Consider the following 15,410-nt stretch of genomic DNA (forward strand, 5'->3'; position numbering starts at 1 on the left):
ACAGTCGTAAGCAGCCCGCATTGTTCTAAAATGCAACCGTTGGGCTTTGGCAACTTAATTTCATTTTCCTATTTTCTATCTTGTCTTTACGTGCCGTTAATTAACCTGATATTCGCGAAGAACAACATTAAAAGTAAACTTCATCAGTTTGAAAAGATGGGAATAAACTGAATATCATTGGCATGTATTATTTTAGTGCCTACTGTACTAATAGTTACGGAGTGTGTTGATATTCAACAGGCGTGTAGTTCCGTAGTAAATAAATGCATGTGGCCTGTCAGAAGCCTATGAAGTTCACTTCTGGCCCACATCTAGAAAAGATTTGTGCATCACTGATCTATAAGATATGATTAAAGGTTTTTCGTATTTTTAGTATGATATAAAAGCTTAAATTAATAAAATTTTCGAATTAATGATTAATATATATATATATATATATAAGTATTTGAAGACGCAGATATCTAATATTAACAAAATAATTTATTATATCTTGATTTTTATTCACAGTTTATATTTGTATGTTCTTTGTACATTAATTTGCTGGGTTTGCAGTTATTTCAGATCAAATTTAAATAAATTATTAAACTGATTAATGTATAATTTAACTTCGTGTAGATTAATTTATTCTTAGCAATGCTTCATTGATAACTTATATGAATTTCAATTATAAACAATAGGATTTTTTGTTGTTAATTTTAGAGAGATTATTTATTACAGAATTGTTATTAATACATAAATTGATTTAAGTAACTATTAATTCAAGAAGATATCTTTTCATGGTTCAGTAGGTGACATATTACTGCTCAAACTGCTTGCCCAGGCTGACTACATCGATAAACATCGTTTTCAGTTTCTCGATGTAACTTAGTTTACTAGTAATAATTAACGCAGTATTTTAAAAAAGTTTTTTAAATAAAATCTCATAATAGATGGTGCCGTACAATTTTCTCCTGTTTGAGTGCCAGGAAAGATGCGCGAAAGCTTTTACCGACTTGTTTTTACTGTTGTCTTTTTTGAACTTAACATTTTTAGTGTAAAAAAATATGTGAACTTTAGTTATTGTTGGTCATTAAAGTTTTTCATGAAGAAATAGTAATGTTTTGATGGAAAATATGATAAAATATTTCTATATGAGTGTGTTTTTCTGACTTTTTATATAAATAAACGTGATTGAACTTTAATCAGAACACATGCGCGACTTAACTAAATAATATAATTAATTTTTTAAATATAAAGTGTTTTAAGACGTCGGTAATCTGATTTAGAAAAAAATAAGAGTTAATAGCATTGCTATAATAATAATAATAATAATAATGTTTGCTCTTCAGGTTAGAAAGAATGAATTTTTCTAGTTGTTCAACTAGTCCTGTACATTCAATAAGCACTGCAAGTTCTGAATCCGGTGATGTCTCGTCATTTGAATATTTCAGCGGATTAGATGAAGATTATAAATTTGTTTCAAATCAAGATCCCGTTCTTGCTGGAGTTGTAATAGATGATGATATTTATAAAGGTAATCGCACTCTATTAAGTTAATTATAACACACATTTACATACAGAAAATATTTATTATTCGTAAATTATGTTAAAGTGTAACTTCTTGTAATTTGAAAATACGGATGTATTCTGTCAGAATACATCTTTAAATTTTAAAAATAAACTTATTAAAGATGATTAATTAAGCAGAGTTTCCACTTGCGTTTCTTCCATAATAATCCTGCAAATTGTTTTCTAGAAATTTGAATAACGTCTGTTGATACTATTGGAATGATGCCAGGATTCCAAGATAGGTCATAGTCTGATTAATAAATTATTTGCTGATCTTATAATATCGTGTACCTCTCCCTCTTTGAAATTTAAATATCAATAGCTATTCGAAATAAAACTTATATAGGTTACAGTAATGTAAGATTGATGATTTACTACTGAAGCAGTTACTAAGCAGCTATGAATTGTAGGATATAAACCACGCAGTTTTAATATTTGATAATTTAATTGAAGTTATTTAATAATGAATTTTAAATAATAGTTTTTGTTTAAAAACTAAATTAGAATTTATGTAAACAAAAGTCATTTTGACGTCAAAATGACTTTTTACGAACTTGCTTTCATGCAGAATAATTTCTTTTTCAAGATGATTTTCAAGTATTATTTAAAAAAAAACTATTTTAAATATATATATATTTTTTTATTATAGATTATTTTGGTATTACACTCGCAAGGGAACTGTCGGAGTGTCTTCTAATAAATTTTAATAAAATTTAGTTAATAACTACGTTAAAAGTATACAAACTCTATTTTAAATTTGTAGCATTCACTAAAAGTGTTGATCAGAGTTATTAGCAATCAAATGTTGCACTACTTTATAGTAGTTTAGCACAATTACGCAAATTTTTAGAAGTGAAAGGATTGCGGAGGAAGACGGCGATATTACATTTAGAATAAATTCTGGAATTTTCAAAAATGGTTGAAGAATTAATAAAATTTAGTTAATAATTATGTTAAAAGTATACAAAATTTTATTAATTCTTCAACCATTTTTGAAAATTCCAGAATTTATTCTAAATGTAATATCGCCGTCTTCCTCCGCGACCCTTTCACTTCTAAAAATTTGTGTAATTGTGCTAAACTACTATAAAGTAGTGCAACATTTGATTGCTAATAACTCTGATCAACACTTTTAGTGAATGCTACAAATTTAAAATAGAGTTTGTATACTTTTAACGTAGTTATTAACTAAATTTTATTAAAATTTATTAGAAGACACTCCGACAGTTCCCTTGTCAGTGAAATGTAATATTGAAAATAAAATTTTAAAGTTGAAATTATATAATCATGTTTTAATTTTTAATAAAAGTTGAAAAACAAAGATAAAAATAATATAGTAATTCAGATATATTTCAAAATCTCTCATATATTTTTTTTTTTTTATTATTAGATTGATTCATAAATAAGTTCTGTTTTAATTAAACTGAATTTTTACATTTAAGAAACGTTACGATGGTATACATTCGCTATACATTCTCTGTTGTTACGTACATGTTTCCATTTAGATAATTCTTTCTTTGAAGAATTTTGGGGATTACGATGCAAAAAATTTAGTTTTACAAATTCGTTTTGATTCAATAACTCAAGTAGTAGTTCAGTAATCATCTATAACAGAACTTATGAATCAATCCAATACTTTTAAACTTACAAAACTAAATATTTTTTGTATGGGAATTATTTTTAAATTGCTTGCTACTTTAATTTTATATTAAATTTTATTTATATATTCAAAGACTTTTAACATTAGCTGATTGAAAATGAATATTAACAGTTCAAAAATAGTGTTTGAAGAATGATGGAGGAGATTGATATATTGTAGTTTGTTTAATTTTCGACACTACTGTTTATCCTTTTGTTTTCTATGGAGAATCATGACACCAGAATGTACGGAATGATTACAAAATTTCCTTTTTTAAAAACTATCATTGTACTTTGTAGATTGCAGAAGATCTTTCTAAAAAGAATGGGTCAAAACGTTTACTGTGAAATAAAAGTTAAAGATTTGCCATTCTAATCTTATGGTTTTTCATTAAAAAAAAAAAAAGGGGGAGAAAAGAAAACAAGTTTTAAATCTTACTTTATGAATCGAATTATAACATTAATTAAACCAGAAATACATCGTAAATTTAGAAAACTAAAAAAAAACGTGTTTTTCGAATCCCACATTTCTTCTGACTGACAAAGACTAAGCAGACAAGAATACATCCAATATAGTTTATTAACACTTTTAATGTAAATGCATTTCAGGTTTTAGTCCCTCTCCAGTACATGCTATAAAATTAGAATTAACATTGATATGTACAGTGCATCCCAAATTCTTTAAATTACATTGCATACTTGGATATCTGTAAGTGATTTTTTTGCAATATCTTAGTGTTGTTTTGACACTTAAGAATTGCAAAAACTGTGTGTTTGTGCCTAAAACATCATAATAAAGACAGCTGTAAAGCCTGGTGTCCATCGAATGCGCTTCATTGTGCGTTAAGGATAAACATAAATAAAAGACACGGTTTCAAATTGGAAGAATATTTTGAAAATGTGTTAAATGAAAGCAAAATGTTTGATTAAATATTATCATCTAGTCTTGTATCTTTCAGATCTTGCCCTTCCTAATTTTTCTCACAGTCCAGTTCCAAAACAAACATACAATGATAGTAGCAGTGAGTTTTCCAACATAGTTAACGTTTCCGAACGATCCTACTCGGACTCTCTATCAAATTCTTGGTAAGTTAAATATTAGAGTATTTATTAATCGCGTAAACATAAAAATTTATAATTACCGTCATTTAATTTTTACCTAATAATTATAATTTTGTGTGTGTTGTATTTTTATCTAAATCAATTATTTGGTTAGTGATTGTTGTTCCTCTATTCTATATGAAAAATTTATATTTTATATATAAAACAAAAGTGGTCAAAACCATAATAATATACCATATAATTACAATACTGAAGTTTGAAGTGAATTAGAATGAAGTTCTCTGGAATAATGAAACAGCTTGACTCTGACTCCCAAGAAGTAAATTAAAACATAACTAAAAAGAAAATGCAATTCTTAGCATACAAGATTGAGTTAATAATAATATATTATTTGAAATTTACTATTAAAAAGATTAGTTTTTATCTAATTTTAACACTTGAGAAGTTAATTTAAATTATTATATGATTAAATTGTGTAACTATATCTTATTTAAATTATTTTAAAGGTTATTTTCATATAAAATTATTTTTTATATTCGATGAAGGGTGGCCCAGTGTTTCGGGGATCGATCATTCATAAAAATTTTTAGCATTGCTTACTCATTCGATCTTATGCCCTCGTAACAGTTGACTAATGCCTTAATCAGCTTGGTTATCTGGCTGTCAAGAATGTTCAATAAATTTGTAGCTGAACTTTAAAAATTCACTCATTTAACAGACGTAGTAGAATCATGATACGATATTCAGATTAATCTTTTAGTATTCTCTGAACGTGTTCTGCTTTTTATCAACTTTTTTACAATTTAAAAAAATTTTAGATCTGTCTATATTACTAATAAAATCAATATCTAATAGACATTTCTAATTTTATATAAAGTTTTTAAAAAATACAGTAAAAGAATATTTGGCATTGCCTTTTTAGCAATTATATATACAGTAGAGCATCGATTATCCGACTCAATTGGGGACTCGGGTTGGTCGGATAACTGAAAAGAAGGGAAAAGATACATTATTAGTTAGTATATTAGGATATTAGTATATCCCATGTAATTAGTTTATTGGTATATCGCTATTAACCAACTTCACATTGAATTTTCATCGATGTTTAGCCTAACAAATTTTTTTTAAAAATAATAATCGTCGCTATTGTATTGTTAAAAATTATTTTAAAATTGTTTTATTGCTGACGAAACAAACAACCACTCATAATTAGAAAATTAAGTCTCGTTTAAATACTGCCCTCCCTTCAATGGTCGAGCCATTGATGCCAGCTAAAACACGCAAAAATTTAGCAAAAATAATATTAAAGTAGCCAAGACATAGCCAAATATTGTAATGCCACATCACTAGTGGACATTTGAAATTTGCCGACTAGAACGTTGTTAACCGATGTGACAGTTCATCAGGGGTCGGATAATCGATGCTCTACTATATATATATATATATATTTATTAATAATGCAATGAATATTCGGTTACTATTCAATATTCAGCCTATTCGGCCAAATACCGAATACCTAAAAACAGGAGTAAGAAATAACAAAAACACAGTAAATTAATCATTTTGGTATTTAGATTTAATNCAGATGTGATTTTCATTACCTTAACTGTTTGAGTCTTTTTGACTCTTAGCTAAGATTATGTCTACTGTAGACCTGTTGAAGCCATACTGCTTAGCAACATTAGATATCTTCTGCCCACTCTCTACCGTAGCTATTATCTCTTGCTAAGTTTCTATAGTGAACACAGTTTTTTGACACTCCACTCTTTTTAGGCCCCATAATAATATCAGAATTTTTAAGTAGAAAGTTCAGAAAAGCACTTACAGAAATTCAGAGAACGGAAATCAACTATTGCAAAAAAAAAGTTATGTATAGAATTTTGAAAGTCTCGTTCAATACACCATTTATAGATGCCAGTGAAATATAGTTTTACAAATCTTAAACGCATCATTGCTTTTCCTTGTATTTGTTATCTAAACATGTGTTTGTTGTCCAAACAAAAAATCTTTAGCAAAAGTGTTCATTGTCCAATTTGTTCACAGTCCGAACTGTTCATTAACCAATCACCCACTGTATATCTCATGAAATATATAGTTTGAATGTGATATTAAAGATTTTAATCAATTAAGAAGTAAGAATATATAAGAAATTTAATTTACATTCCAAATAGTAATATATATATATATATATAAATAGTAACACTTGTTAACTTGTGAATTTCTTTCATAATTGGTTTGTGTACTAAAGTAGAAAATCAATTATTTTTTCATATGAAAATTAGTTATTTGTGAAAAATCCTTTTATTTTGATCTTTATAAATAAGACGGAATATTATAAAATGATAACAAGTAGGCAAGATTGATTATGTAAAATTTGTAAATAAAGATAATATTTTGTCGGTTAAATAAAATAAAACCGTTTATTATGAAAATGTTCCTCTCTTCTGTGATTACATATTTTCTTCCGATTTGAAAATTGTATTATATATTGTATTAGGAATATTTATCTATTGAGTTACAATGCAAAAAAAAACATAATTTTATGATGATAATTATTCATAAATTTAAAAATTTGTTAAAAATAGTTAGTAAATTATTACTTTTGATTAAAGAGCATAAAATTCTCTTGCATTTGATGTTAATTGTATTTCTGTTGTTGATAATTATATGTAAGTTCTTTTTTTCACATTTTAAATTACTATTTGCTCTGTTTGAGAGAGAGATGAAAATTCATAAATCTTAGACTTAGTAAGTTTCAGTTTTATCAGAGATTATTATAGATTTTGTAGAGAATATAATCTTTCAAATTAAAGTGTCAATATGGTGGGATGTGTGATACAAATGCGTGTATGAAAGTTTTATATTTACTTAGTTTAACTGCTGTTTATAACAAATCTTGATAATACAAAATTAATTGAATAACGATTAAACAAAATTGTTTTTATGTAGGTCTAGAGCCATAAGTAAAGAAAGTTTAGAAACACTTGAAGCTTTAACTCAAATTATTAGTTGTAAAATGGGATTGAGAGAGCAATTAGAAGTCATTAGGATTATTAATCCTACAGCTGTAATAACTCCTACAGATAAAGAATTTACTATAGGTAAGAATTATATTAATGATTATAGCTTTTCTATATTAATGATTATATTATTTTCTAAAAGTAAAATTAGATAGGATTAATAAAAAAAAAATTTTGTGCGTAGACTGATTATTTTGATAAATTATTAATTAATCTGTTTGTCCCTTATACATATAAAATAATAATTGCTATAAATTTTATTAATACCTAATACTAAAGCAATTACAATTTCATGACCACAAAAAATGCAAAAGAGAATCTTGAAGTAATAAACAAAATCTCTTTAAACATACATTTTAAAATTTTGTTATATGGATTTGATCTGACAATTTTAAAATTTAAATTAAGTTACTGAATAAACTATTAATTTCAGATATAACTGATTAAATTTTCAATTCAAACATGATTTATTCTAAATATTTCTTGGAGGGGATATTTTTGTTTGCTAAAACGTTATCAAACGGTTGTATATCAAGACCATAAACAAAAAATTCTATAATACATTCAATGTAAAGTTTCAATAAATATATCAAACTTTTTAAATTTGCTTAAAAGATATATAATGTTATAGGATCGTTAGTTTTTAAAACAGTTAGAGAAAGAAGGTATTGACGAAGCATTAAAAAATTTAAGAAATGTAAATATATTAAAGGAATTGCTTTGTAAAAGTTTTTTCCTTCGAAAGGAAAAATGGCATAACAAGGAATGATGCCTAAGAGACAAAAAAAATATTTTAAAGTGACAAATTAAATAAGTAACAAAATGATTACAAATAGCTCAAACTCATAAATTTAGAATCAATCTTCCATCATTAAAATTATCCATTTTTACATTATTTATACTGAAATGCAAATTTAGGGCAACTGAGAGGTATTTATCAATAGGGAATGCCTTCTGACAACAGCTGCAATCTGTTTTTTTTTTTTTTTTTTCTTTTTATTTGCTTTTTCTTCTCTGATCAGTTATGTCCTGCAGCCAATTGTTTTATTTTTTGATCTTGGTAGTGGTATTTTTTAAATCCATTATTGTTGAATATACTCCCAAGTGGTAACATTCAGTTACTATTTTTAAACATCTGTGCCAAGCCTTTAAATTATTCATTCTTGAAGGTGATTATTATTCCACAAATTGTGGAAATTATGGTGGATTACACAGTTAATTCAGTAGTGGTCTTTCTCTCTCGTGAGGTAATCAGTCTCCCCAACATACAGGTTTATCCAGAATATTTATACACTGGTTTAACTTCATTTAATGTATTGTTAGAGAGAGCTTCTGGAACATTAGTTTCTGGAATGTTTGTAGGAGAGCATTGATGCTTACCAACTTGGATTAAGACATAAAACTGATTATAAATTAAATTTAAAATATACTAAACCTGTTTTCGCTATCAAGTATATGCACATTATATATTTAATTATAGATTAACATAGTCACATTTGTGATATATCACATTTTTGTTACAGTAATATTCCAGTCACATTGCTTTGCCACTCTTTTGTTGTTCATTGTGTCACCTACTTTGATATACAGTGGAAGATTGGTTAACAAACATAATCCATTCAAAGACAATGTTTGCTACCCAAAACGTTTGTTAACCGATTATCGATTTATCATAGATTTTTATGGGAATTTGATTAATTTGTTCTGGTGACCCCAAAAAATAAATGAATAATTATATCATTTCTTAACATATTTATTTGCATGTAATAACAAACTAAAAGCAATCTCTTAATTGTTTCATTGATGGCACATCTTTGTTTCTCAGATGTGATTTTCATTACCTTAACTGTTTGAGTCTTTTTGACTCTTAGCTAAGATTATGTCTACTGTAGACCTGTTGAAGCCATACTGCTTAGCAACATTAGATATCTTCTGCCCACTCTCTACCGTAGCTATTATCTCTTGCTAAGTTTCTATAGTGAACACAGTTTTTTGACACTCCACTCTTTTTAGGCCCCATAATAATATCAGAATTTTTAAGTAGAAAGTTCAGAAAAGCACTTACAGAAATTCAGAGAACGGAAATCAACTATTGCAAAAAAAAAGTTATGTATAGAATTTTGAAAGTCTCGTTCAATACACCATTTATAGATGCCAGTGAAATATAGTTTTACAAATCTTAAACGCATCATTGCTTTTCCTTGTATTTGTTATCTAAACATGTGTTTGTTGTCCAAACAAAAAATCTTTAGCAAAAGTGTTCATTGTCCAATTTGTTCACAGTCCGAACTGTTCATTAACCAATCACCCACTGTATATCTCATGAAATATATAGTTTGAATGTGATATTAAAGATTTTAATCAATTAAGAAGTAAGAATATATAAGAAATTTAATTTACATTCCAAATAGTAATATATATATATATATATAAATAGTAACACTTGTTAACTTGTGAATTTCTTTCATAATTGGTTTGTGTACTAAAGTAGAAAATCAATTATTTTTTCATATGAAAATTAGTTATTTGTGAAAAATCCTTTTATTTTGATCTTTATAAATAAGACGGAATATTATAAAATGATAACAAGTAGGCAAGATTGATTATGTAAAATTTGTAAATAAAGATAATATTTTGTCGGTTAAATAAAATAAAACCGTTTATTATGAAAATGTTCCTCTCTTCTGTGATTACATATTTTCTTCCGATTTGAAAATTGTATTATATATTTTATTAGGAATATTTATCTATTGAGTTACAATGCAAAAAAAAAAATAATTTTATGATGATAATTATTCATAAATTTAAAAATTTGTTAAAAATAGTTAGTAAATTATTACTTTTGATTAAAATTTGTTTTTATTTTTCTTTCAGATCTAAAATATCTTGACGAAATAAAATTACAGCGCATTAAAGATTACGTTCAGAGCCAGACACTAAATAGATCAAATACAGAAAATAATTCTAGCAGAAATAAGTTCAAGGGCAGCTCTTCATCAAAATCAAGCTTGAACTCCGTTTGTAGTTCTAATTCTCTACTAGGAAAAATGAAATCTACAAAGGTAGATTTACCGTTTACCAAATAATAAAACTTTTAAAAATTTTTATTCTCGTCACTTATACGGTGTATTGTTATTTCTTAATAGTCAAAAGAAAGACGTAATCAAATGAAAGCATTGAAAATCCGTCAGAAGAAAGAGTACCGGCAACTCTTGAAAGAGAGAAGAAGCGGCCTGTTTCTACAGGAAGAAGTTCTCTCGCTTAGCAGGCTGTCGCAAAACGACGACGACGACGTCGATATACTGGAATAACTTTTAGAAAAATTATAATGATTGAAAGCATTTAAATATATATTCAATATAATTAACAAAGTATATTGTTAATTATTTAAGTAACTCGTTTTTTATGCTTAAAATAATTTAAAATTAAATCCTTCTTTTGTGAATAAATATTTATTTATTTATCGCGTTGTTTTTAAATTTTTTTTTTTCTTTTTTTAATTTAAAAATAATATGATTAAAATATTTTAAAATACTTAATTTAAAAAGAAGAGTTTAAAAATTAATGCGACGAGATTCAGTCAAACAAATTTGTTATTTAAGCGAGAAATTACGGAACACGGTATCGCGTTTAACATTTTTGTATTTTAATTACAATTTTTACTGTTTATAACATGTATCAGACTATTGACGAGTACGTCGCGTACAGTTGAATTGCTTCGATAAAAATGAATTTAATGTTTTTACAAGTACTTTATATATACATATACACGTACAGAAACGAGAAGGAAGAAAGTTAGATATTGTAGTTTAGTCGATTACCAATGAAAATTTATTTATTTAATTTGTATTATTTCTAAATGCTTTCACTCATTATATTTAATATCTTGATTTTGTAAAATTGCTTGGGTTATAATAATTGTCAAGTAGTCAGTTTAATATTTAAGTGAAGAAAAAAAAAAGCGGATCCTATGCTTGTATACTTTTGTAAGTAACTTTCTATGAATTTGGTATTAATTATCTTATTTACAATTTTCCTCAGAAGGTAAAATTGTTCCTAAACATGGAGATTTGTAAATATGAAATTGTTTTTTGCAGTTTTTATAAGTTTTTTTTTTTTTATCATCCGACATGATCAGTTTTTGTTCTTACTATTTCGTAATGAATTTGTATTTGAATTAATATCTCTGTTGTACATGATGCACATTTTATCAATCAAAATGAATTTTCCAGTATAAAATAATTTTTTTTTTTTTTAATTATTGAACATGTTTGCTATTGTTACATTAGATGAGTATAAAGTGCCTTAAATAAATATAACAAATATTACTTGTAAATGCCATTTTATTTTCCACTTTATACAAAATAAAAAGCTATTTTTGTAGCCCACGAAAATTGTCTAATAAAAGAAATATTTAATGGATATTTTTATTTTATTGTAGGATTCAATAAATTTTTTTATAAAGGAAAACACCGTTCTAACCAAGAGATTTTGCGATTTTTCCCATGACAATTGCTAATCCACTGACGTTGTCAAGCACGAAGAAGAGAAAAGGATGCTTAAATTGAACAGTTGGAAGATCGTTTGATTGTCTGGATGATCTGTAATCAATCTGATGGATCTCTATGTTAATCTTGTGAATGATGTTTGATATATGCAACCAAGGAAAATCACTGATTCCATATAAATTAGCATATCCTGGCATAAAGAGGTCTGTCAGTCCAGCATCCAATAGGGCTTTTGTCAAGTTCTGATGATTTTGTTCAATGACGATACGTGGTACCTGAAACACAAATGTTAAAAGTTCATTTTTTACATGGAATAATTTCAAAATTCCCCCTTTCGATTATATTATATTCTTTTCTATAGGAAAGTTTTATGATCACGAAACAGGAAGGAAAACAAAACATACCGGAATTTAGCGATAGTAATTTTTTTTTTATATAGGAAGTATACAAGTTCTCTCCCCCTTCCCAAAATAGGTACTAGACCTTGGTTTTGCAATTGTAATTACGCTATCAGCTCTAAAACATTCGTTTACAATGTATAACTCCAATAATATCTATAATCTTTTGAAAACGAATTTATCAAAAATAGTTCATCAAGGATCCTTAAATAGATACAATAGGACAATATAATAGGGTGTAATTTTAACTTCCTTTTTTTAAGGCTATTTTTAAAATTGTAAAAGAATAATTTACCTTTAGATTAATCTGTTGAGCCTCTAAAGTATTGAGGATATCATTGAGTCGCTGGGCACTAATTCGACTTTCTAGAAGACCGAGTCCACCGGCAGTTTCTGGAACTAATGCTAAAAACGACATATCACCTCCCCTGAATGGTATCTCCACTGCAACACAACCGAGATAGTCGTATTTTCCGTATCTCACTTTAGTTTTTTTCATATCAGCCCTAGAAGAGAAGATGGCACGAGATCCCACGTAATCTCTCGATCTGTTGGTTTCTCTGAAAACAGCCGGATCAAAAATTCCTCTGAAGTACAAAGCGCTCAGAACCAATAAACTAGTGCTGTGTGGAGGAGTTGCTAATAAGATATCTTTTATTTTACCATTAGTCTGCTTCTCCACAATGGCATTTATATGCTCCTTAGTCTCTGGTCCATTGAGTATGAAGTCGATCGGATGTAAGGTCGTGTTGTAGAGTCGTTGTAAGTACATCAGATAAGGATAATGTATGCTAAAATCGCGCTGGACGTACAAACTATGGAAAAATATCAAAGAATTATTTGCTAGAGATTGGGGATCATCTTTCTTTTCACCAGTTATAGCGTGAAGATTTTCTCTTAGGTGAATGAGTAAATCTCTGAAGGCTGCATGAGTCTCGTGGGATCTCATTCCCCATAAGTATAGAGCTTGACGTAGTGCCACTTCAGTATTTCCTCTCGCACCTAGGAGCATGGTAGCCAAGAGCAAGCTAACACCAAACGGGCACACCGCAGCATCCATCTTGTTAGGAAAGTCCATGGCTCGATAAAGATCGAAACCAAATTGATTTATGGAAAATGCTAGTTTTCGCATGGTAAATGACACCACTTGTCCATCAGTTACCATCAAAGACATTAAAATAACGGTCGAAAGTAATATATGTGTCGTCTTCATCCTATCATTAAAAGATATAAAATAAAATATATTAAAATATTTAATTATAATTAAATATTACAAGAGAGGAGAATCAATATATTTTTTTTAAACTTAAAACTTGATCGATTATTCGTGGAAGATTGCTTTGAAAAATTCAAAAACATACCTTTTTATATGGGGTTCTGAGAACGTACTTGAATCTTCTTCATCTAACGAGATAATAGTTATCGATCGATAAATGAAGAAGTTAAGAAGATAGGATATGGCCGATTGGTTGTCGGCATTGGCTCCACCAAAAAAGAAATGGGTCACATGACGAGAGGTCATTGTGTTAGCGGAACCACAGATAAAGGAAATCTTTATACTTCAATAAATATCTTAATATAATAAAGATATAAATCTGATTTGATCGGAAACGTTCGTGAATCGTGAAAGGACTTCATTGTTCATGCAATTATGCCATTGTATAAATGAAAATATGCAAAAAAAAAAGTTCAATGGATACAAAGCTTCATATTTTAATTCTTATGTAAGACACTACTTTCTAGTTTATATATTTTTTTTTATTGCTGAAGCTATAGAGAAGAATTGTAGAGGAATATTGAAGAATTAAGTAATTATATAAATCAATAGCACAACTAGTATTTTGCTCTGGAGGATGATCTAAAAAATACAGTAGTATTCTATTCCTAAAGTCTGGTGTTTCCAACACCCAGACACCCCCCTAAGTATGCTAGTGATTGTAATGGAACATATGTAAAATATTCATAAGGCATTAAATATATAAATTGTAAGTACGGTAAAACCTGAATAAAAAGGAAAAAAAAAAATATTCGATATCGTGAGATTCCGGCTTACACAGGTTTTACTGTATCTTGTTAATATTTGTAATTTATTTCTGGTAACGACAAAAAACTGTGTTAATTAAAAGGAAAGACTTTATTAACATCACCGGAGGATCTAACATAAAATCAAACTTCCCTCCTCTAGAGATTTTTTAGGGCATTTTTCTATTAACAACAAGGATAATCCTTGATTATGTATTTAAGGCATGCAATTTTCTGGAATTATAACACTAAAGGAAGTTAAAGAAAAATAAATTTCGAAATTTAACCCGGTTAATATAAATAAATCCTATATAATAATAATAATAATAATCGACTAATCTAATATAGTTTCGGCGAAATTTATAATAATTCCTTTGCAACATATAACTATTTTAAAAAGTTAGTTGAAGGTTCTTGTTTTTCGTCATTAGGTCAGCCATATTGTCATTTAAATTGCTTAATAGAAATAGCATTTAAAAAATAAATAAAAAAATAGGATATTTTACTGGAATGTTCCGTGATAATTGTGATTCGTTTCGTCCTAATTCGTTTTGTTCATTGTCATAGTCACCCACAGAAACAATTTGCAATATTATGGGTATCAAATGCATTCTTTGTGTGGTCGCGACCTATTTTTGATCAATGGCAAATAATTTATTCCCAATTGTTTTTTGGCATTTTGTTCCGAATTAATAGGTCGATATTTAGTATGAATGATTTAATCCTAATAAAGTGAACTGCCAGTTTAGAGCCTTGTATTATGAGTCCATAGCTTACAGCCTCACATTCTTTCATGTACCATTATATTTGGTGAAGAGGAAGGGCCTGTTATATGTTATACTTTAAGGCCCAATCTGATGATAAATTTTGGTCTCGAATATAACAATAGCGTTAATGCATTTGGTAGTTAATTAATCATTTACAGCATAATGCAGTAGGATATACAGTATAATTAATACAGTCGACCCCTATAACACTGTTGATTATTCCGTTTTATATGAATTCCATGTTGTGCGATTCACTTAGATTTTACAAATACGTCAGCCGTTCACAGCCCGGCACACGTATTTGTAAAATCTAAGTGACTCGCACAACATGGAATTCATATAAAACGGAATAAGCAACAGTGTTATAGGGGGGTCGACTGTAATTATAAATATTAGATGAATATTTTATAGATTTTTTTTTAGCAAAATAATACGTTAATTTTTGTA

General features: G+C 27.7%; 2 protein-coding genes across 4 annotated transcripts in view; one reads left to right on the forward strand and one right to left on the reverse strand.

Annotated features, from left to right (window-relative positions):
- LOC111615112 (protein FAM199X-like) overlaps positions 1-10,698 on the forward strand; it is a 29,850-nt gene extending 19,152 nt beyond the window's left edge. For all 3 annotated transcript variants that reach the window (XM_023356510.1, XM_023356509.1, XM_023356511.1), the window contains exons 3-7: positions 1,329-1,513; positions 4,146-4,272; positions 7,198-7,349; positions 10,143-10,330; positions 10,415-10,698. In XM_023356510.1, coding sequence (XP_023212278.1) covers positions 1,329-1,513; positions 4,146-4,272; positions 7,198-7,349; positions 10,143-10,330; positions 10,415-10,579 — 817 coding nt within the window. In that variant the 3' untranslated portion in view covers positions 10,580-10,698. The remainder of the gene's footprint in view (positions 1-1,328; positions 1,514-4,145; positions 4,273-7,197; positions 7,350-10,142; positions 10,331-10,414) is intronic.
- A 1,046-nt stretch (positions 10,699-11,744) lies between these two features.
- On the reverse strand, positions 11,745-13,609 carry LOC111615113 (ovalbumin-related protein Y-like). The gene is made up of 3 exons (XM_023356512.1): positions 13,536-13,609; positions 12,470-13,388; positions 11,745-12,051 (listed from the first exon to the last, which is right to left on the reverse strand). Exons 2-3 carry the CDS (start codon positions 13,385-13,387, stop codon positions 11,746-11,748), a joined length of 1,224 nt encoding a protein of 407 aa, XP_023212280.1. The 5' UTR covers position 13,388; positions 13,536-13,609; the 3' UTR covers position 11,745.
- Between the last annotated feature and the right edge of the window lie 1,801 nt (positions 13,610-15,410).

Source organism: Centruroides sculpturatus, unplaced genomic scaffold (assembly GCF_000671375.1).
Source record: "Centruroides sculpturatus isolate CEXI.00-Female unplaced genomic scaffold, Cexi_2.0 scaffold2333, whole genome shotgun sequence".
Classification (NCBI taxonomy): domain Eukaryota; kingdom Metazoa; phylum Arthropoda; class Arachnida; order Scorpiones; family Buthidae; genus Centruroides; species Centruroides sculpturatus.